Source organism: Antennarius striatus, chromosome 9, assembly GCF_040054535.1.
Source record: "Antennarius striatus isolate MH-2024 chromosome 9, ASM4005453v1, whole genome shotgun sequence".
Taxonomy (NCBI): Eukaryota; Metazoa; Chordata; class Actinopteri; order Lophiiformes; family Antennariidae; genus Antennarius; species Antennarius striatus.
In genome coordinates this window covers 8,704,489-8,727,947 of record NC_090784.1, presented here as the reverse complement: position 1 = coordinate 8,727,947, position 23,459 = coordinate 8,704,489, and the positions used below count along the sequence as shown (strand labels likewise).

Below are 23,459 nucleotides of genomic sequence, written 5' to 3'. Positions count from 1 at the left end.
ATTGAGCTAGTGGAGAAATGTCTTTTCAATGTCGCAGATGCTAGTCTGTGGAAGCAATCAACCTGTCAAATATAATATCTATAAATCTTCAATGATATTATAATAGTCATTTAACTCTAGTTTTGTACGTTTTAATAAATAAATACTGTAAAGATGTAATCATATTTCAAAAGCAAAATGCATAAAAATAAATATATTTTTGGAATGGTATCCATAAGAGTGATGAAAGAGTGCATTGTGCTGAAAATACATTCACATCCAGCCACACTATATCTGAGTCTGCACTCCAACCAACATGCTGAGCACAGTGAGCCTGACCACAATCAGTCGAGTGGCGAACTGACTGTCTAGATCCCATGCAAAGAGGTCCCACCTGTTCAGTCAAAGCGACAGGTACACACACAAATATATGTGCACACACAAAGGTTCCCACACACATACATACAGTCTACGCATGCACAAAGGACAGTCTTCAGACGTACATTAAGACAAAAGGCTACAGTAAGAAACACATAACACAATTAGAAGCATGGTTCCTGGCAAATAAAAGGCAGATATGAGGGAATAAAAGACAAAAACACTCATAAAAGTAATTCATTTCAAATGCTATTCCATGTATCTATGTATATATGTGGATGGATGGCTGGATGGATGGATGGATGGATGGATGGATGGATGGATGGATGGATGGATGGATGGATGGATGGATTTATTCTGTTCGGTTAATATACAGACACACCAGATGGTTATAAACAGCACGTGTAAAGGTTTTATTAAAGATTTTATGTTGGTTTTATTATTAGGATATTCTATGTATTTCAATGAGGAGTCAATATGTAACTGTCAAACTATTATAAGGTAGTTTTGATAATTAACTCATTGTGTGTGAAAATCTATCACAGAGGCAATTACATACTATGTATTAAAAAAAAGATATCCATCAAAAATGTCTGAGGTAGCAGAACAGGCCGGTATCAACGCCACTCTAATGGGAAGTACTCAATGCCAGCTACTAGTGTTCTGGCTAATATGGCTGGGGCACAGGATGCCAACACTGATCCAATATCACCCAAGCAGCAGGCCCTCATGAACCTTAAACCCTCTTACTATACGCCTCACTGCTCAGGGCCAACTACCAACTCCTCCAACTGTTCACTGATGGCAGCAGAACATGGCCTGTGTCAGGGAATGATGTTAAAGGGTCACTGACACTGACACTGCTTATACTTATGAGTGTCCACAAAACAGGCTGCAACCCACTGATAATGAGCCTTTCCTCCAAAAGGGCATTTCTGCACATAAATTAATTTTTTTTTACTATGAAGTTGGACTTTGTCAGTATAAAAGCGTACGAACAGAATGTAGCTCAGTCCATAACTTTAGTTGTAGTGTCAGCATTTCCTGTTCAACTGAATCAATTTTTCCAAATATTTAAAAAGTTAAATGGCTGTCAAGACTATAGATTCTGCCCCTTTGTCTGGATCCACCCTTAACAGGTCCCGCCGTTGTACTTGTATAACTATTTGACTAAGTTTCGTTAAAATCTGTCTCATAGTTTATTTATAATAGAGAAAAAAAAATTTTTTTAAATTAATGAATGAGTTGATCTCCGTGTGTATAGTAATGTATACTAATATAGAATGTATAGTAATTTTAAATCCACTTGAGGCATAGATAAAAGAGGAGGGCAATATGTACCATGGAAGATAATGCCTTCGTAGATAACAGGTACCAGACAGATCTTCGCATTTAGCAGAGAGGAAAGGATATACAGAACTGATTGTAATTTGATCAATGTAATGTTATAGTCAGACAACAGCCCCTCTGTGTTAAGATGCTACACAGGTGGGGAAGGGACACGCTCCTCTGTATCTGTGTCCTCCAAGATGTTGTATAACAGATGGGGTGTGGACAGAAGATTTTATAGAGTGTTTAAGTTGCGGCCACGGGGAGCCTCTTAAGGGTCGATGGAGATCAGATAATCCAACAGCTCGGGTGAGGGGATTACAAACCTACAGGCAGACCTCTGCTGTTGAGTCCTGCTGTGGGGCACCATTCACAGGTCATCACTGGGAACTTTGGCACTGGTGATTGCGGCCATTGTCAATTATTTTTATCTTAAGCTATGTTGGCTTCACCTGTTCTGGTGGTATTTGATACAATACTGCCAGTACGCTGTTCAAACGATCATGTGGATCTGTGAGGAATTAGACTGAAAATAAAGACAAACATGGTTTATCATCAATCCTTCTGTTTTCCTGCATCATTCATGCAAGTCAGCTCTGCTATAGATTTCATGTATCACAGAAAAATGATGTGATTTTTTTGTTGATGGAGAACAACTCAATTGATATGTATTTGGAGAGTTAAAGGAGTGGTATGTGTCACATGTAATCAAGAGACAAGAATGAGTAAAATGAAATATGATAATGTGAGAAATAACTATTTCTTGGCAGATCACTCACCGCTCAGGAATAAATGTTATACCATGAAATTCAAATAGGTCAAAGAGCCATTCTGTTTAATCTGGCTCTGATCATGTTGGCACCACCCAAGCAATGTCAGGATGCATTTCCTTTCAAGCAAGTGAAGGGGTCTGCCACTGTGCCACAATCTGCACTCACTTCTCAGGCAGGATAAACCCTTTGACACCACAGTTTTTAATTAAAATTACATTAGGAGTAATCAGCTGGAAGGGCAGGGGGATGGAGGTCATAGAGATCACGGGAGAGGTAGGAGGAGTTTCTGTTCATATAGATGATGACAGGGAGAGTTCGACCAAAGTAGTCTGCTTCGGGGTCAGTAAAAATTACATTATGCTTGTTTTGTTCTTTTTGTTAATTTTTTTTAAAAATGGCAGTGTAGAGGATTTCTGATTTGGCTACAAAGTTTGAGAAAGGGAAAACAAATATGTTGAACACAAAAGTACTATTAAAAAATAAAAATGACAGTCACTGATTAAAGATGAAATTAGAGTTTATCCAGGTGTTGCAGGATGCTCCTGTCCGTACTGTTATCATCAGTGGTGAATAAGAAATACATTTGCCAAATTAAGACGTTGAAATGGTTATCTAGACAGGGCATCTGGCTTTCTCACTGCATTTGTAAAAAGGGGAAGACCAAATGTTAATATGACTTTCTTCTTTCCAGAAACAGGAGAGGGCTGAAGAGAGAAGGGTACAAAGACCCATTCGTTCTCACTTGAGGGGCTCTCGCCAAGATAATTATAAGCTTTATGAAAGTACATGGCAAAAAGTAGAAGCCCACCAGAAGAATGGAGAGACATGAGAAGAAAATTACTTTTCCCCTCTGCCTTCGCTTTATGCCCCCTTTAACAAGAGATGAGATGGCAATGGATGGAGGAGGCCTTCTTCAGGAGGCATCCTGGGGCTTTTGTGCAGCAGCAAACATGAACGAGGCAGAGTGTTCAGCCCTTCCTCTGTTTCTCCCATTCATTATTACGACAGCAAGCCTTTGACCACTCTACAAAGACCAGGACTTTCCCTCATTACATGGTTCGTGTTGATAAAAAACAAAACAAAACAATAAGAGGACAGGGCCAGGGAGAGAAATGAAGATCACATGATTTGAATAGGAATTTCGTATAGAATCCTTTAAACATCACCAAAGAGAACATCTTGTCTTTCAATTAAGTTTTTTCCATCTATGCCCCCTTTCTCTGTCCTTTTTCCAAGCATATGATCCTCTCCAGGCTTCTACACAGAGCTGAGTGTCTGAATGTAGTTAATCATCTAAGAGGAAAAGTTTGTACCTGTTGAAAAGATATCCTTGGTTGCTTGGCTTGTTAATGCTAACAAAAAGCAGCTATAGCGGATGGTCAGAGGACACCACATGCTGCGGGAGCCTTTCAGACATGTCCCTAATAAGAATGCAGTGGTGAGAGCTCCTCTGAATGCACACAGGGGAGACGAAGATAGGTAGGAAGGAGGATAGAAAAGAAAGAAAAAAAAACATCTTTTTACCTCTCCATCTATAATTACTCCAAATGAAGAATAGGCTGAAGAAATGGCAAGGGAGACTTCCATTATGGCAGGGAAAAAAGACCCCATCAAGTAGAGAAGGCAAAGCACAAGATCAATAGTTTTTTTAATGGATAAAAGAGTTTTTATAACATCCTAGAAGTAACAGCGTGTGCATATGTGTGCGAGTGTGCTTATATGTGCGCTCCAGTAAAATCACATTTGTTACTTTTAAATTTATAAAAGCACTATCCAGACACCATTATGTCCTCACTCTATCAGCCCCACAGTCAGTGTGATTTGGGTACACCTGTCTGGATCTTTGCTTCTTACATGCAGTATTCCGAAATCTTCAGAAACAGCTCTCACAATATGCATGAACGTTCTTCTCTCTTTCCTGTCTTCACTGTATCTGAGAGCGATGTCACTATTTGTGAGGCAGAGTGTGAAAGTGAGTGTGTGTGTGTGTGTGTGTGTGTGTGTGTGTGTGTGTGTGTGTGTGTGTGTGTGTGTGTGTGTGTGTGTGTGTGTGTGCGCGTCCACTAACCTGAGAGGAAGTGTCATCTCGTGCTGTAAATGGTTCGTAAATGCTTTCACACTTTCAATGTGTGAGTTGTTCTTGCAAAGCTGGGCCGGGAGTATTCATTTTGTCATTAGGCCCTTCACACCTTAAAACAATACACACAACGCCCACACAAGAGACTCATATAATGCACAAATTGAAAGGACGTGTTTAAATACCATTGTGCACTTTTCATACCAGTGGACAGAAGGGTTGGATTCTGAAATTGTATTTAGTTCAAAGATCATATACAGTACATGACATTAATTTTGAACAAATTTAGAGCTGACTTTTTCATTGGTCCACAAATGTTTGACTGTGTTGCAAAACAATTTTATTTATTCTATAATGTTCATATGATATACAGTAGTCATTGACAACTATTTTATTTACCCTAAATAAAAGTAATTAATGATCATGATTAATTTAAGTTATTTTCACAGTGGATACACAACTATAATAGCCCAATCATGAAGGAAACACACACATTCAATTCAATCAGCCCTGCAGTATTTTTCATTGATTGTATCTGAGAGAGTGACTATCACTGAAATACAAGCAATTGACAGTGCTTTTATAGAATCAGTAAGTGTGTGAGTGTGTCTAATGCAAATTACACTAAAAATTGGTGAAAAGTACATCTTACACGGGATGATGCAAATCAGGAACCTATCTAAAAGCAGCATGTTATTTATTACAAACTCATTCAGTCAACACTTTGTGTATGCAAGAAAAGAGGGGGAGAGAGAGAGAGAGAGAGAGACAGAGAGAGAGAGAGAGAGAGAGAGAGAGAGAGAGAGAGAAGCGTAATGAAGAACAGAACTCACATTGGGGATAGGTGCTAAAATATACAGTGGGAAAAACTCATTGAGAATGTGACAGCTGTGCAGTAGGTAGGAATGAGGTTAGCAGGAAGAAGCTGTGTTTATTGACAATAATCTATTGCTGCTATCAGTAGTTGTGTATAATTTATTAGAATGAACGAATGAATGTAAATGCATGGTCTGAAATACAGATGTTTTTAAGGATGTCATTGGGAATTTTCTATGATTTCACATTTATTCATCCTTTAACACTTCAGCCCGTACTTAGTTACATGTACACCTGCAATATAGGTTGGCAATAAGCATCTCTGTCTGTTGTCTATTTACTATAGATACAGGTGCTGTTCATAGTGCCATTTTAGGTGGTAGGAAGCTACTAGTTACTTGGAGCTTGAACTTGACTGCAAAAGCCATCACATAATTGGCAATCTTTTACGAGCTGTTTAATTAGTAGACTAATCTACAGTAGTTTAGCAATAGTTTAGTGGCTAACATGGCTATGGCTTCTCTCTTCCACTGTCCTTCCACTCCCTCTCTGTCTTGCTTCGTTTGTCCGATGTTTAGTTTTTCTCCGTTTCCTTAACGATAAAGGTATCTGCCATATGTGCAGAACATTTGCAGCAATGGAAGTGAGGCTTAGCCAATTGAAGGCACAGGTATGCACCATAACTGAAATCATAGCTGTGACACTTAGCCAACTAGCTGGAGCAAACCCACCAGCTCAGGTTAGATGTCCACCAGCAGGTCCCGAGCTGGGGAAAGCCTCAGGTTCACCACCAACCACTTCACCTCGCCATCAGTTTTTACCTGCCCAGCGACACACCTGCTGCGAAAGAAATTCTTCATTGGTAGCCCCGGCGATTTAAAGTTAATACATGAAAAGCTAAGAGTAAACCAACATCAAAACATAGCTATGGACATCAAAACCTGATAAAAACTCAACACCAATACCCCAACACTTCCAAAGCACATTAAAATGTGGCTTTCTGCATATTAGATCTGTCTCTACCAGAGCAGTTTTAGTTAATGATATTATATCACATTGTAATATGGATTTATTCTGTTTAACAGAAACCTGGTTATGTGAGGATGAGTATGTGTCCCTAAACGAAGCTACTCCTCCTAGCCACCTAAATTATCAGATTCTTAAAGAGTGAGGCCGAAGAGAAGTTTTTAATTCATGTATACAACTGAATACTAAACCTAAGATGCATTTCACCCTCACTGAGAACCTACACAGCCATCTCATTTGAAAGTCTTAACAAGTCTGAGCTTGTTAAACCCAACCCATAAACCACTCCAGCCTTTGCTGTTCATTACAGTGTATCATCCCCCTGGTCCATACATTCACTTTTGCTGACTTCCTAGCTAGTCTAGACCTTAAAACATCAGTGATAGCCTCAGTAATGCATTTTTGTCATCGCTAGACTCCATAGGCTTAGTCAGTGTGTACATAAACTGACTCACCAGTTTAATCACACCCCTTATTTTATATTTTATATTTATTTATATATATATATATATATATATATATATATATATATATTCATTCATTCATCTTCTAACCCATACCCATCTTCTAACATATATATATATATATATATATATATATATATATATATATATATATATATATATATATATATATATATATATATATATATATATATATATATATATATATATATATATATATATATACCAGAAAGCCTACGACTCAATGCCACACACGTGGATACTGGAATGTCTGGAACTGTATAAGATCAACAGGACACTAAGAGCCTTCATCAAGAACTCAATGGGGAAGTGGAAGACAACCCTGGAGACTAACTCCAAGCCAATTGGCCAAGTTAACATCAAGTGCGGCATATACCAAGGGGATGCACTATCACCACTGCTGTTCTGCATAGGCCTGAACCCCCTCAGTCACATCATCACAAAGAGTGGCTACGGATACCAATTCCGAAGCGGGACAACAATCAGCCATCTCCTCTACATGGATGACATCAAGCTGTATGCCAGGAATGAGCGAGAAATTGACTCACTGATCCACACCACCAGGATCTACAGCGACGACATAGGGATGTCATTCGGATTAGACAAATGTGGCCGGATGGTATCAAGAAGAGGCAAGATGATCAGAACTGAAGGGGTCAACCTACCAGGGGGCAGGATAGAAGACATCAAGGACAGCTACAAATACCTTGGAATCCCACAGGCTAATGGCAACCATGAGGAGGCCGCAAGGAAGTCATCCACAGCCAAATACCTCCAGAGAGTAAGGCAAGTCCTGAGAAGTCAGCTGAATGGCAAGAACAAGGTCCGAGCCATCAACATGTATGCACTGCCGGTCATCAGATACCCCGCTGGGATCATAAGCTGGCCAAAGGAGGAGATAGAAGCCACAGATATCAAGACTAGAAAGCTCCTCACCATGCATGGAGGGTTTCACCCCAAGTCCAGCATCCTGAGGCTGTACACTAAGCGGAAAGAGGGAGGCCGAGGACTAGTGAGCATCAGGGCCACTGTCCAGGATGAGACATCAAAAATCCAAGAGTACATCAGGAAGATGGCCCCAACAGATGAACTGCTCAGTGAATGCCTTAGACAGCAGAAGCCCGAGGAGGAAGAGGAGGAGGAGGAGGAGACAACATGGAGGGACAAGCCCCTACACGGCATGTACCACCGTCAGATAGAGGAAGTGGCTGATATCAAGAAGACCTACCAATGGCTGAATAAAGCTGGACTGACAGACAGCACAGAAGCACTGATCATGGCAGCACAAGAACAGGCCCTAAGTACAAGGGCAATAGAGGCCAATATCTACCACAGTAGATCTGACCCAAGGTGCAGGCTATGTAAAGAAGCCCCAGAGTCAGTCCAGCATGTGGTAGCAGGGTGTAAGATGCTCGCCAGCTCAGCATACATGGAAAGGCACAACCAAGTAGCTGTGATAGTGTACAGGAACATCTGTACCCGGTATGGACTAGAAGTACCCAAATCCCAATGGGACATACCACCGAAGGTGGTTGAGAACGGCAAGGCTAAGATCCTGTGGGACTTCAGCTTCCAGACCGACAAACAGCTACTGGCTAACAAACCGGACATTGTGGTGATGGACAAAGAGCAGAAGAGAGCAGTGGTGATAGATGTGGCGATTCCAGCTGATGCCAACATCAGGAAGAAGGAACACGAAAAGATTGAGAAATATCAAGGGTTGAAAGAACAGCTGGAACAGATGTGGAAGGTTAAGGTTAATGTGGTCCCCGTGGTAGTAGGAGCACTTGGGGCAGTGACCCCCAAACTGGAAGAGTGGCTCCAGCAGATTCCTGGAACAACATCTGAAGCCTCAGTCCAGAAGAGCGCAGTCCTAGGAACAGCTAAGATACTGCGCAGAACCCTCAGACTCCCAGGCCTCTGGTAGAGGACCCGAGCTTGAGGATGACACACAGATACCACCCCACAAGGGTGAGAGGGACATTTTTTTTATTTTTTTTTTATTTTTATTTATTTATTTTATATATATATATATATATATATACTGTACATATATATATGTATATATATATATATATATATATATATATATATAGAGAGAGAGAGAGAGAGAGAGAGAGAGAGAGAGAGAGAGAGAGAGAGTTAAATCACACACACACACACAAACACACACACACACACACACACACACAAACACACACACACACACACACATATGTAACTGTATAAATTACAATTAATAACACTATTAAAAATTGCCATAAATTTTTTGGACAGCTATCCCATTAGTTTATGGACATTTGTAATAATAACACTGAACTTTCTTGTCATTACCAATTCAGAATGAGCTTTCTACTTTCAAAGTTTTCAACAAAGCTGATTAATTAACTCTCAAGCTGATACCTCCATCTATAAACAGCTTACAAATTACCTTGGGGAAAGTGATTACAAGAATGAAAAACTATAAATCAATCAATGAATCTAATGAAGCTTGTCTACGATTGCAGGCATTTCACCCTTACTCTCAGGCATCTATGGAATAACAATGAAAGAGAAAGGGATCATAGTTACATTGTTAATCATAATGTGATACCACAGTCAGCAGATTTCCAATATGAGAAAAAACATGCTCAGGGTCCTGCATATTGGCTCAAAGATAGGACATAATGCAGAAAATATTCCTTCTGCCCCACTGGAGAGAGGAACACTCTTCGAAACAATATAGAAACTGATTTGTTCTTTTGCTTTGGCTGGATTATTATATGGATGTTGCTTGTTCAACCTTTGGGAAAGACTAATATTCTCTGTCACGTGGAGGTCAGCATCCCTGTTTCATGAGAACTTTAAATATTACAAAATCTGTGCTCTATAGTTTTTCATGAGGTCATCATTTGTCTTCAAACAGATTTTATTTTCACTAAAAAGAAAAAAAAAGTTGCATATTAGTTCGGTGATTTACTGGCAAAGTGTCTGGAGCGTCTCCCTGCTTAATGCCCGAAAGTCCCATGGGATAGTCTCTAATAACTCTGTGACCCACGAAAGCAGAGAAAGCAGTATGAAGAATGAATGAATGAATGAATGAATGAATGAATGAATGAATGAAATGTTGCGTGTTCAACCATTGCAATTTCACACCTAAATTTAAAAGAATTTGAATTCCTAATTTCTATCTTATTTGCTAGCTAACCTGGCACCTAATTTTAATTTCAAGGATGTTTTCAAATCACTTCACACCTGTTGTTTGGCTTCTGGGGGCCAGCTACTTCATTACCATGGCCTGACATAGCTTTGTGTTTCAGGGATGTGTTTGCAGTTGCAGATTGTTGGGCTGACTGGTAGAGATCATGAGTAAATGTTCTAAGATGGCCCTGACTGAACTGAGATTAAAAAAAAAGAAAAACTTTCCTTCAGGCAAATGTTTTTGAGTGTGATTGGTCAGCTGGAAAAAGCTTCAAGGATGATCACTTGCATTCTCGTGATTGGGGTGAACTGAAAATGGCAGACTCTTATCCATCTGCAACATGGTATAAGACTGTTAGTCAAAGAAAAATACTAGAAATATGAATCAGAGGCCTTTTGCTTTACCTTTGTTGATAAGTCACCAAAACTTTTATAGTTCATACAGATGTTTCTCCAGTTAGTGTATGTAGATGATTCCTCACAATCCCACTGTGGTTTCCGTGTTATGAAAAAATTGACAAGTCAGTCCTAAAAGAACATAAATATGTGATGAATAAGTCATTGTTCAGCCTGCTTGATTACCTTAATGCTGCTTGCTTAGCCAGGTATCCCTTGAAAATGTCTTCCGTAACATCTATGGGACTAAGAGATCAAAAAAGGTTAGATAAATAAGTTTCTAAAGAGACATTTACAAAGTCTTCAGTATAAAACCATGCAAACAGGATCTCATTAGAAAATGCAAATGAGAAAACACCAAATCTTCACAGAGAGGCAGCAGTGTAACTCCATGGGATGGCTGGGACATGACAGCTCACCAAGCGCTCCCTTGCTGAGCACCAAATGTGATGGTCCACTCCTGCTGCTACTCTTAACAGGATGTAGGAGCAAACCATAAAAGTAAGCGCAGGGGAGAGTCAAGGAAGTGGGTCACTAGAGGGCTTCACCTTCTGCCATTTGAAGCCCTGCTGGAAAATTCTCACTGGTGCCCAATGACAGGTGATATAGTTCCACATTCATCCACCGCCAATATTGTATTTTGAAATGAGGCAGTGAATTCAGATTTTAAAGTATTTATTTTAATGAAGTACAGTCTTTATGTACATTAAATTAACAACAAAAAGGAAGAAAAGGGGTTGTAAAAGTTTTGATTTCAAATGTTCAATCAGAAAGAAGAGAGGGCATGATTCGGCTTTTCTGTGGGGTCTGCGAAGGAGCTCAGGAAGTTGGGCAAAAGGGCACATATCTAAGATCACATTACTAATTGAATGTCATTCCTTGTTAATTTTTTTCCTATAGCACTGTAAATTGATGTGAGAGTATCTCCAAAGAAGTGATAGAGGAAAACCTTTGGAACCAATCACAACCATCCTCATCCATTGTGACATCACTATCTGCAACAAGGAGAGTCCCTGGCATGGCTTCAGACCAACAGACCTTCTGCTGCCAGCAGGGTGGCAGTGGCCTAGGGCAGGGTGGCGATGGCCAGGTCACCAGGTTTTCCTCCTGCCTTGCATGACAACTGCAGGCAGGGAGGCAGGCAGGATGGCAAGATGTCAGAAACAACCCTTTAGATGTGTCAAAAAGCAGGCACAGCTAGGGGAAGCTGCTCATCTAGCATGACAGGAGAGTGAAGCTGTAATCTAGACAGCCAGCTCAGTTGTCACAGGATAATCAAACAGCACTACATGATGTAAGGGGGGGATAGTTACTGTATACTGCTTTTTAATGGTGAAAGCAGGTTTGTATGCATGCGTGTTTAAGCAGGAGGTCTGTCTGTCTGTCTGTCTGTCTGTCTGTCTGTCTGTCTGTCTGTCTGTCTGTCTGTCTATCTATCTATCTATCTATCTATCTATCTATCTATTTATCTATCTGTCTATCTATTTATTTATTTATTGCGCACTCAAACAATCAGACAAATAAATAAAATGAAATGCTCTTTAAAATTGTTAAATTAGAAAATGTCTTGCCAGGTGGCTATCGGTACCATTCATTTTAATCGTAATGTCTGGTAAATTATACAGGTAAAAAAGACAGGGGTGAAAAGAGAACCCTCTTTGCATAACTTAAATCCTACACATCAATATAAGAAAAGACATCTTGACTTAAACATAATTAAAAAGAAGACAATTATTAACACAAAATAAATGTCACAACTGAAAGTTTAAAACATTTAAATTGATTTTTTTTATTGAAGAAAAGCAAAAATACCACCGGACACTCTCAGAGAGCACCATACTTCCCCAAGGCAGCTCAGTTTAACTGCCCTGCACCTAAAAGTGACAGTCCCATTGATAGTCTGACTGTCATAACATGACTTGATGATGAAATCCTCATCCCCTAGAATCTGGAATCACATTAATGCCATTATTAGTTTGATGTTTCTTTTAAAACATGAATTATGGTTGTCCCTATGAGTAGAGTTAAACAACTTATGAGGGAGGATATATGGACATTGCCATGCAACTCTCTCCAAAATTCTACTCAAAACACATTTCTAACTATCTGAGTGGCCACAATGATAAACAGCTATGGATCCCTCAGCAAAATGTAAAATGACCTAAAATCAACTTCGCATTCCTAATAAAAAAAATCCAAATTCTAAAATATGCAAACATAAAAAGGTAGCCATTGTTTAGTGATAAACGCTACCTAACATACTTAATTCAACCTGAAGAATTCTCAGTGTATGTGCAGTTGCAGGTGTCAAGTTGAACAGAAGGCATTCTGACTCCATGTGGAAATGTTTCTGTCAAACTTGAATCAATGACTGACTCCGAAGTGAAGAAGAAGAGGACGTTATGATCTGATTGAAGGTGGACACGGCAGAACTTTAACAATGTTTTATGAAATGACTGAGAGCTGAGTCCCTACACTGCTGGACAAATACAAGCTAAAATAGAAACTGTAGGACACTCCAGATGTTCTTGCTGCAGGTTCATTGGTTATGTGAGGATGTTTGTGTCAGATGGGTCATTTGGCATACATGTAAAGAAAGAAACGGCAACAAGAGGACAGAGTTTAGTTCTTGCAATATACATTGGTGTATAGATATTTTATTATATCCACATATCACACATGTATAACACAGTGATAATTAAATAAGAATAACTTTACTACATTGGTCAACTACTTGGGAAAGGGGAAATCAGAGACAAAACATCTTAGAAAGTAAATTCAGGAGCCACATATGTGATCTGTAAACTCTTTCTTTATATTCATGACTTCCTGAAATAATCACAGAAGTCAATCAGTTTATCAGTGCCGTCAGAGGGGCATTAGCATGAGACTGTTTGCAGCTCAAATAGTTTACTCAAAAGTTGATTTGTCTTGTTTGATGTGCAGTGTGTTTATTTGAGGTGCCGATGTCCGTCAGTAATCTTCCCACTGTCTTTGTTGTGTTAAGTTTCCTTCCAGTATGCAGCAACAGTGGATGAGCATTGTCTGGCCGTAACAACCAAGTCTTTAAGCTGCTAAAAGGTGACCCATCAGAAAAACACTGCAGCTCAAATTTTGTTTCCTTTGAACTAAAAAAAAGTGGGAAGAATAAAAGAGGAAACAGTCACTTATGAAGCTTTAAAGAGATAAAGAAATAGTCTTTCAGTGTATTTAAGGACAGCCAAGATACAGTAAAGTTTTTTGTGTGAGCTCCTGATTTGAATTACCTCATCTCTGTTTTCTTCAGTACTGGTGTCACTAGTGATGGGCAGGAGCTCAGATCTCTATGTGTTTACTCATTTCAGCCCAATTTTGGAATTAAAAAAATATTTTTATGCATTTAGTGTCCCTCTGGTTTAGCATTCTCACTTTAAGACCACTGATGGGAGAAAGAACTCCTTTTAAGGCTAGTCTTTAACCTTTACTGCAAAGGCAGCGAGTTGTAACCGAGTTTCGTGACATTCCATTATTAAAGCTATTGCAAGAACAACTACTGAAAGAAATACAAATTTTAGGGGATATTTTATAGTTGGTATCTTATATCTTATAAGTTTTTTCATACAGTAATTCCCCACAATTTGTACTTGTCTTTCTACAGATAAAGCATCACAATTTCTCTCTCGACATTTTTTTCATATTGAAAAGATCAGAAATGTTTCTTCTAGTACTTTTTTTATGGATTTTAAAAACCATTTCCAGGTGTTCCCGACCTTCACATATCTTAACTTGTCAGTGGCAGAGACACATAACAATTAAGTCATCACTAATCGGACGCTTTGCACCGTGGACTCCCACAGACACAGTGATAGACCCTCAGTAGAACATCATACTGTTGTGATCTGTGAGGACGGTCTGGGGAAAAGCCTCGCTCTTATAAGCCGTGATACAGAGGATCCCCTGCCCCTCCCCTGGAGATCAGATGTGAAACCGATAATAGGCTGTTATCTGTGCGTCACGGCCATAGGGAGTGCGCGTCTGGTACCTCGGCGGTGTAAGCAGTCCAGCTCCACATGGTTCTTCTAGTATGGGCTAAATCGTGCAGTTTATTTCGCACAGTGATCATTTTTAACTTATATATTTTTTATTGTTTTTTTTGGGACACGAACTTGCTTGGCAAACGGAACAGAAGGAAGAATCGCAAGGTAAAGTTTTTATTTCTAACGTAGACTAGATAGTCTCATCAATGCCAGCGTTCTTATTCCTGTCCGGTTTAATACTCAAAATGTTGTCCCGTGTCTGAAACAGGTAATCCATCCTCACCTCCACTGAACAGCTGAAATTAAATCAGTTTTTAAACATTTATTTATCGGGATTGTGCTAACTTTCATTTAGGATTGGTTACATATGTACACGTTTTTATATCTTTGTTTTGTTTTTAACGGAATACTTTAAAAAAAAATTGTTTGCTGTCGTTTGTTACTGAACTGTCTGATCCAAGAAAAATCACAGGTTTCTTCGAACGGAAAAATAATTGACTATTTCCCTTTTTCGTGTCGGATATCCCATTGGGACAGCGATACATCAGAAATGAATGACTACGAATTCATTAACTCTGAATAATAATACAGGATTATCAGCACCCTCTAAATGCGAGGCTTAAGTTTTTGAGTCTTTGATTTGTTCAGTCAATATTTATGAAGATAAATGCATTACTAAATCTATTTTTGACACAAAAACCGCGGATGTCACTCCCCGCCCAATGAAGTTTTCGGTCATAAACCGTTAGATGAAGTGGAATCTTAAGAATCGTGGGTGAGCTTTCACTTTAGTTCTTCAGCGCAAAATAAACCAGAAATACATGCTTCGCGTTAGTCATATGATCTAAAATAAACTGTCTGTGACCTCCAGGATATTCCCATTATATACTCATCATCAGACCTACCTAATTTATTTTTAACCAATTCATTGGGACTGAAACAATCCATACATACATGAAGTGCTGATCCATTTTCATATAAGGCGTGATGGAATTTATTTTTGATCAGACTGAATAGGATTGAATCTTTTACTTAAATTTGGTTTCAATTTAAATAAATGATTAAAGAAAAAAAAAGAAAGGGGGCACATAAATTGTTAGAGTAAGACAACGATTTGAGAAGAGGCAGGGAAATTTATAGATGATCTAGTTTAGAGAAATTCACCTTTAGAAGAAGATTCTCGGCTTTGACCCGCCACCAGAGCACCAGGTGCTCGTTCACCTCCTGTAGGCCGGACCGGACCGTGAATGTCTCCGGTGGCTCAGGGACTCCGTGCTGACCCTAACCCTAACTCTTCTCTGTCTCAACAAGTCAGTTTGTTTTATCACAAGTTTTGGTGACTACTGAAGACAGAACGAACCAGGAACCGCCTTTCTCTGGAATAAAACAAACTAACAAACAAACAAAAACAAAGAAACAAACGTAAAAGAGCAAGACTGAGTAAAGACAGGTAGACGGACATGCTTGGCAGTGAGGTCGAGAGCAGCACCTTTCCATCAGCGAAGGAAGAAGCTGATGAGAGGGGCAAGTCCCCGGCCGTGGATGTGGAGGATCAGACCTCTGGTAGCAGGTACGCGCAGCAGGGACTGGGTGCCGACCGGTACTATCTCTCTCCCATGATGACTAAACAAAGCCCAGAAACAGGGAACCCCTGCTCTTTTGTCCCTTATAACCCCAGTGGAGCGGTTTACTCCCCGTCCGGCGCCAGCAGATACCCCCCATCTCTCCATTTGGGCCCCGTTTTGCCTCCAGCTGGGTTCCCACCCTCCTCCGCCGCCGGCCGCGGTCACTTCAGCTCGCCTTACCAGCTCGGGCAGAGCCCCGGCTGCATCTACCCGTCCTACGCCGCATCAGGGGCCGCTCTCAGCAACATATCTTTACCCGGCTCCGGGATCAGGGCCCAGGTCTACCTCTGCAACCGGCCGCTGTGGCTCAAGTTCCACCGACACCAGACAGAGATGATCATCACCAAACAGGGCAGGTGAGGCGAGCCGACCACAAAAGAGAGAATGAAATAGTTACTGACACTCCTTCGAACTTCATTTTCCCTGAGCGACACTTAGATTTGCAGAGGAAAAAATAATAACCATCGAGTCATGTCTGCTATGGCTTGACTGTGTTTGTGTGTGTAGACGGATGTTCCCTTTCCTCAGCGTTAACATAGCAGGGCTCAACCTGACGGCGCATTACAACGTGTTTGTGGAGGTGGTGCTGGCCGATCCGAACCACTGGAGGTTTCAGGGCGGCAAATGGGTCACCTGTGGGAAGGCGGACAACAGTAGTCAAGGTACTGAAAGAGAACCATTACTGACTATTAATATTAACATCTATTTATCGTTGTTTTAATTAAAAGAAGGGAATTAAAATACAATAAGAACACTCATTATTTAAAAGTATTTATTCATTTAAAAAGAAATAATGTTTTTATCCATTCTTATGCTTGAGCTATATGAATGTACAGTAATTGGAAACGCTTGCAATTTATGGAATGCGGGCCAACTGAAGTGGACACTTAAGGTTGTTTACTGGAGGGTTATGTTTGAAAAGGCAGTGATTCTGTATTTTAGGGAACAAAATGTATATCCATCCAGAGTCTCCAAACACTGGGGCCCACTGGATGAGACAAGAAATCTCCTTCAGCAAACTGAAACTCACCAACAACAAAGGAACCAGTCACAATACTTCACAGGTATATGCAACCAATATACACAGAAAATTAACATCAAAAATGGAACTAATTGTCATTTGAGTGAAAACAAGTTTATGCTTGATACAGACCTGATATCTAATAATTTATTGTAATGAACAGGAGTTACTTTATTGGGATTTTTTTGGTCACAAATTAATTAGAACTTTTAAATCCATAAGTGGAATTAAATGTATTTAATTGTTTTATATTAAACACTCAATTGAGGTATTTAATGTCAAGAAATAATTGTGATAACCTAATCTATTGAAATGTAGGAAGAGAATTATCCTAAATTCAGGATGCTATGGATTAAAACAGATTACGAGAACTAGGAGACTAAAAAAAAAACCCCGTATGTTTTTAATTAATTAAACACATTCTAAAAAATAATCTGTTTATGTAGATGATTGTCCTGCAATCGTTGCACAAGTACCAACCTAGGCTGCTCATTGTGGAGGTGACGGAGGACGGGGCGGAGGACATAGGCCTAAGTAATGACATGAAGACTCAGAGTTTCACCTTTCCAGAGACACAGTTTATTGCTGTAACTGCCTACCAGAACACTGATGTAAGCATAAAAAATTCGTATGGTTTCTGATGTAGGTTGCTGTTTTATACTCAGACCAAATAAAAATAATAACAGTATTATTTGTATTGTTTATTTATTGTAATTCTTCAGATTATTCATGTTAATCAGCTATAGTCTATTTCCTTCAGTTATTTTCTATGTAAGTCTTCACATTTGTTCTCGCTTCATCTTTCCTTCAATGTGCACTTTATTATTCTGCTTTGTTTCAATCAGATCACTCAGTTGAAAATTGATCACAACCCTTTTGCCAAAGGATTCAGGGATAATTATGATTCGTGAGTATTCTACTTCAGTGCCATGCATTACTTGCCAGTCATAAATTGAGGATGTACACACATCTACGAGACAGGACACATGTGTTTTCTTAAATTTACCAACTTCACACTGTGTGTTACACTGCTCTTCCTTGACAAATTTAGAAGCACACATTTTTTTTTAGGATGTACACGGCTCAGGAGCACGACCGCCTCACTCCATCTCCGACTGACTCGCCCCGTGCCCACCAGATCGTCCCCAGCACACGCTACTCCATGCAGCCACTTTTCCAAGACCAGTTTGTCAACAACCTCCCCCAGAATCGCTTTTACAATAGCGAGAGAACAGTACCACAGACTAACAGCCTCCTCCCACCACAGACAGAGGACGGAGCATCACAGAGGTGGTTTGTTACCTCCATGCAGCAAGGGGGAAGTTCTACAAGCAGCAGCAACAAACTAGATCTCACACCCTATGAAGGGGAATATTCAAGCTCTCTACTTCCTTATGGTATCAAATCCCTGTCCATGCAAACATCTCATGCTCTCAGCTACTACCCAGAATCTCCTTTCACCACCATGCCTACGGGGTGGGGATCTAGAGCGGGATACCAGAGAAAGGTTGCACCCAGTCTGCCTTGGTCTCCCAGGCCTAGTCCCACTGCAGGCTTCTCAGAAGACTTAAACAAAGTTAAACCACAATTAGAAGAGGACGTGAGCAGGGGCGGAAGCCTGATCTCCTGGACCGGGACTCATCCATCTCTTTCTCTAGATAAAGCCGATTCTTATTCCACACAATGCAAACGAAGGCGCTTGGCTGTGAATGGCCTCAGCACGGATGACTCACCCACTGACGTCAAGTGTGAAGACTTGGCCTCTGCTGCCACCAACAGTAGCTCCTACAGCAAAGAGGTCCCTTCATCCAAAGGCATGACAACTTACTATCCCTTTTACACAAATCCTTGAATGCGCTGCTGTTACCACATTGTTATTTTTAACTTTTTTTCCCATTTGGAAATTTTGGTTGTTCTTCATTGTTACCATGACAAAGAAATGTAATTTGTGTCTCAAAGGAAAAAAAGAAATGTAATTTCTTTGTAATAGCAAAGAAATGTGATGTCTTTGTCATGTTTTTTTTTTTTTTTAAAAAATAAAATGCATTTTCTTTGGAACATCCATGTCTGGAATTTTCCGTGGAGATAATTGTTTTCTTTTCCTTTTATGATGACAAAGTAATTATCAAGGACACATTAGAATGACATTAAGTGGCATGTGTTGCACATCAAGCGTGTCAGTATCTGAAGACTTTCACTTTACACCATCAACTCTATCTAATCTGTTAATTTAAACATCTTGGAAAACATACTGTTTTGAATACCCCATTTATGTAATTGTGAATTGATCATTTTGAAAGTGCCAAAAGTTTTCCTAATTTATAAAAGTGTTATGTACTGTATGCACATTAATTACTGTATCACTAAGGTTAAGTGTCTACAGATTAGTTGTTGATGGACTACCTTTATTTGTGCACTCATAATTGTGAGTATAAAATACTGTATATACCTCCGTTGCAATGTTCAGACATTTGATAGTACAAATTCATATGTGTTCTGTATAATATCTGAATGTGTTATTGTAATCCTTATCAACATTGTCTTTGTAATTTATATGTTATGGTGAATTTTTTCACCATTTTAATGTATATTTTTAAAAAAATTTTAATTGTTCCTTGCACTACCAAACCATACAATTTGTCACTCTAAATTGACCGTAGGTTTGAGTGTATGGATGTCTGTGTTTTTATGTGGCTGATGTCAGCTGGAATAGATCTCAGTGACAAGTTTGGTTGAGTGGCTCAATATGAGGGGCCATCAAGGACATTATTGAGAATATACCACACACACTTACAAGTAAAATGCTTTCATAAACACAACTGAAATATTATACTTTCTCACAAACACAACTGAAAAGCTCACACACACACAACTGAAATGTTAAGTAGTGTGTGTGAGAGTATTTTATTAGTATGTGAGCCAATATAATATTTCAGTAGTGTTTGTGAAACCATTTCACATGTAAGTGTGTGTGATACATTCTCAATTATGTCCCTGACGGCCCGTCATAGCTCAAGACGAGACGTTGATTGATGGTCTTTTGGGAATGCATACTAGTCAGATGGGTGAAAAGCCGCTGCTTCTGGTTTGGTAAAATGTCTTTGACTATGTCGCCATCAAGTGGTAATTTACTGTAATGACATCTGGAGTAGCCTTTTAATTGAGAATACAGTACTGTAGATGTATTTTAACAAAATACTGGATTAAAACTTCACTCCATCGAACGATCGTCAAACTTCAACGTCTAAAAGTGTATTTTTAATTTTATTTATTATTGTTTATTTTCTGTCCGTGTCAACCCATAGAATATTGAAGAGTGCAATATACCGTACTTTTAAATAGTCACATCGTCATATTACTGTACGGTATTAGATTGTTTTCACTATTCGCGGTGACAGGAAAGCTGTAAGTACAAACCAGAAATATGCAATAACTTGGTCTTTAAAAATCATCATTCAAAATAATGCATTTAATATCTATAGGTTAATAAATGGTGTCCATATGTCTTCAACCGGTGGTGAATAAACCAAAAGCTCTCGGCTTGTTTGGAGTTTGCGCCGAAACCTGGCAACCCTGCTGTCAGGCAGCAGAGCCGACGGAGTGTTGACAAGAGCAACATCACCCATAGGAACACACGCTATTCATGGATCCTTTAATTAACGAGAAAAGTATCTTATAATAACACAAGTGTGGGGACATAATTTACAGGTTTGAGCCTACAGTAGCCAAATGTGTCGTCTGTGTAAGTGGAAATACTCCTTATTCATTGTTTACTGTAAGTTTATTAACTGTACTAGCTACACTGGCTAGCAGCAGGTTAGCTTGTTAGCCGACCCGCTAGCGTATGCGCTGACGTTACCAGCGCAGACGGGAGCGTCATGATGATGTTGTGCCTTTGACAACACAAAGCTAGCAAGCCGTATTGTGTGTGTAGGTAAAGATGAACCCTGTAAACAAACGGCATTACTTGCAGCCCGTGTTAACTGAGATAATTTGACTGGTGAATATCTTCAGTAGCCAGAACTGTAACAAAGCGTTGTGTCTGTCCGCTCCTGAACAGCACGACACAACACGACACAACACAACACAACACAACACGCTGCCGTGGGTTCGAGCTAGCCATAACGGTAAACATCACAAAGCATGGAGAAAGGCCTGCAACAGGGACTAAGTGACAAGATGAGAGCTACGTAGTCAAAACTCTTCCTATTTTTCCATCATTTGCTTCTGCTGTCAGATAGCAGCTGTCATGGACAAGTCTCGTTAATTATTGCCATTTACGTTAATTATACATTTTGAGAGCGCCCGTTTCGAGTTATATGTGTTACCAGCTGCGAGGTTACGTAACCAAAGATAAGGTGTGTTCAAGGGTTACTAAGGTGGGACGTGTTGTGTTCTTTCTACCTGACTGGTCGGTGCGTGTCCTTGTACTGCACACGTTTCAGTCAGATGAAACGATGATGTGTATTTTTTTATTTTTTTTTATCGTGTCTGGAAATTCTTAGTCATCCAGGTCACGGTGGATGTCTGTGTCGAATCAGTTCAGCTGGACTTGAAGGAAAAGCCTGGACGGACACGTTTCACCTGAAAGAATAGTCCAATGATGTGTGTTATGTGTCTCCATTGGAACAAGGCAGTCAGAGACTGCAACATCCCGCGACTTACCCTCACCTCCCTCCAGGGTAGGTCATGGTACCCTGGAAGTACTACCTGACTAGTGCATAGCTTTGACCTTTCAGGGTACGTCAAGCTTTGATCATAGATCAAAGCTAGTGCTTAGGTACTGTAGATCAAAGGACTAGTTTTGATCTGTTGTCTTACGCACACTGGCCTTCTCCTTCGTTTTTCTATCTTACCCGATTCCTGAGTGTTCAAAAGTTGAAATTTGACCTTTACCTAGTTTTCTCAAGGTCATCATCTCATTTTCATCCCCTTTTCTGCCAAAGCAATGCTATTTCTGTCTCATCTTTCTATCTGCAACGGTTGCGAAGCTGTTTGGTGGACGGACGAACAGACGAATGGATGGACGAACGAACACTGACAATTTCAGTACATCACCGCTTTGAATCAGGATGTAATAACTAGTATTTCATTGCAGTGGTGGCTGGAGATCACGTCCTAGCGCTGTATGACCAAGATTAACACAAGATATGTAGTACACAGTGTTGTCCCAACAAAGCAGATTTTATTTACACATGTAAACTGACCTATTACAAGTCTTTTACAATGAATGACAAGAACTCCCATCCTACTCCGCATCCTATATTCCCATTGGGTTTCATCACCAGTGATCCAGTTAAGAAAAGTAATAATGAATAAAACAGTCATAGGTTCTGCTGAATGTGTTTCTGTATCTATAATCAACTGTTATAATTGACTGTTACATGTGGTCGTGTCTTTTACTTAAGAGTAAGACTTCATGAGGGTGCTTTTTCTTGAGTCAGGCCCAAATTATGGAGGTGTAAAAACAGCCTTGAAAGTTGAATCATTCTAAAACAATTCAAGCGGAGTCTAAACATTATAATCTTCATGAGTGTGACATTCTGATTTTTGGTTACAGTAAATAATCAGCTTTCTTTAATTGAGAGGAAAGCTAAAAATCATTAACCCCCACTTTTATTCTAATAACTTTTTTATATTCCCTGTTATGGAAGCTAATTGATAGAAGATCAAAGCAGAAATGAGTATTGTTGGGGGGTGCGAGGTTCTTTTCAACGCAAGATACTGTCGCTGTCTTTGTGTCTTTGTGTTTCTTCTCAACAGGTGGGGAACAATTATGGAAGACAGGAAATCCAAAGGCCTGGAAATCCTGCCTCCACTTCAGCAACTACAGCACAATTTGGACTGGGAATTCAATCTAGCCTATCTGCCACTCTCTCTCTCTCTCTCTCTCTCTCTCTTTCGCTTGTCCTGTCTCTATCCCCAGTATATTTCCTTTTCCACCCAACCTGTCAAGGCGGATAACCGCCCTCCAGAGTCTGGGTCCTGCCTGTTGTTTCTTCCTCAATGAGAGAGTTTTTCCTCACCACTGTAGCTTATGCTTACTCTGGAGGATTCTGTTGGGTTTCGTTGCCTAAATAGGATAGGATGGCGGCGCGTGCACAAGCAGCAGCTCCTCTCTCTCCCGCTAGAGCGGTTCTTTTGTGTGTTTTTTTACTGTCGGTGGGTCTAAGAGGACTGTAATTTCATCTGTGCTGTATGTCCTGCATATTTGGTACATTTGACAAATAAGTTGACTATGACTATGACTATTAATTGGATGACTGCTTGACCGAAGTAGTTTTAGCCATGTTTATCTAATAAACTGAAATTATAAAAGATCAAGTCACAAATTAAATTTTCCAGAAGCAATATCGAA

At 39.8% G+C, this 23,459-nt stretch overlaps 2 protein-coding genes and 1 long non-coding RNA gene across 4 annotated transcripts in view; 2 read left to right on the top strand and 1 right to left on the bottom strand.

Annotated features, from left to right (window-relative positions):
* Positions 1–13,166: 13,166 nt before the first annotated feature.
* On the bottom strand, positions 13,167–16,079 carry LOC137601021 (uncharacterized). The gene is made up of 3 exons (XR_011037013.1): positions 15,945–16,079; positions 15,620–15,846; positions 13,167–13,567 (listed from the first exon to the last, which is right to left on the bottom strand). It is a non-coding gene; the product is annotated as an uncharacterized lncRNA (long non-coding RNA).
* On the top strand, positions 15,916–18,953 carry LOC137601019 (eomesodermin-like). The gene is made up of 6 exons (XM_068323002.1): positions 15,916–16,436; positions 16,588–16,742; positions 17,023–17,144; positions 17,548–17,712; positions 17,947–18,008; positions 18,173–18,953. The coding sequence occupies exons 1-6, from the start codon at positions 15,916–15,918 to the stop codon at positions 18,951–18,953; spliced, it is 1,806 nt and encodes a 601-aa protein (XP_068179103.1).
* A 1,751-nt stretch (positions 18,954–20,704) lies between these two features.
* The window catches only part of LOC137601018 (ankyrin repeat and IBR domain-containing protein 1-like), a 41,686-nt gene continuing 38,931 nt past the window's right edge, over positions 20,705–23,459 (top strand). Inside the window, exon 1 of one of the 2 annotated variants that reach the window (XM_068322998.1) lies at positions 20,705–20,843. The gene's annotated coding sequence lies outside the window, so the exon portion shown is untranslated. Of the gene's footprint in view, positions 20,844–21,705; positions 21,784–23,459 lie in introns of those variants that run through there. The other variant, XM_068322999.1, reaches the window with a different exon arrangement.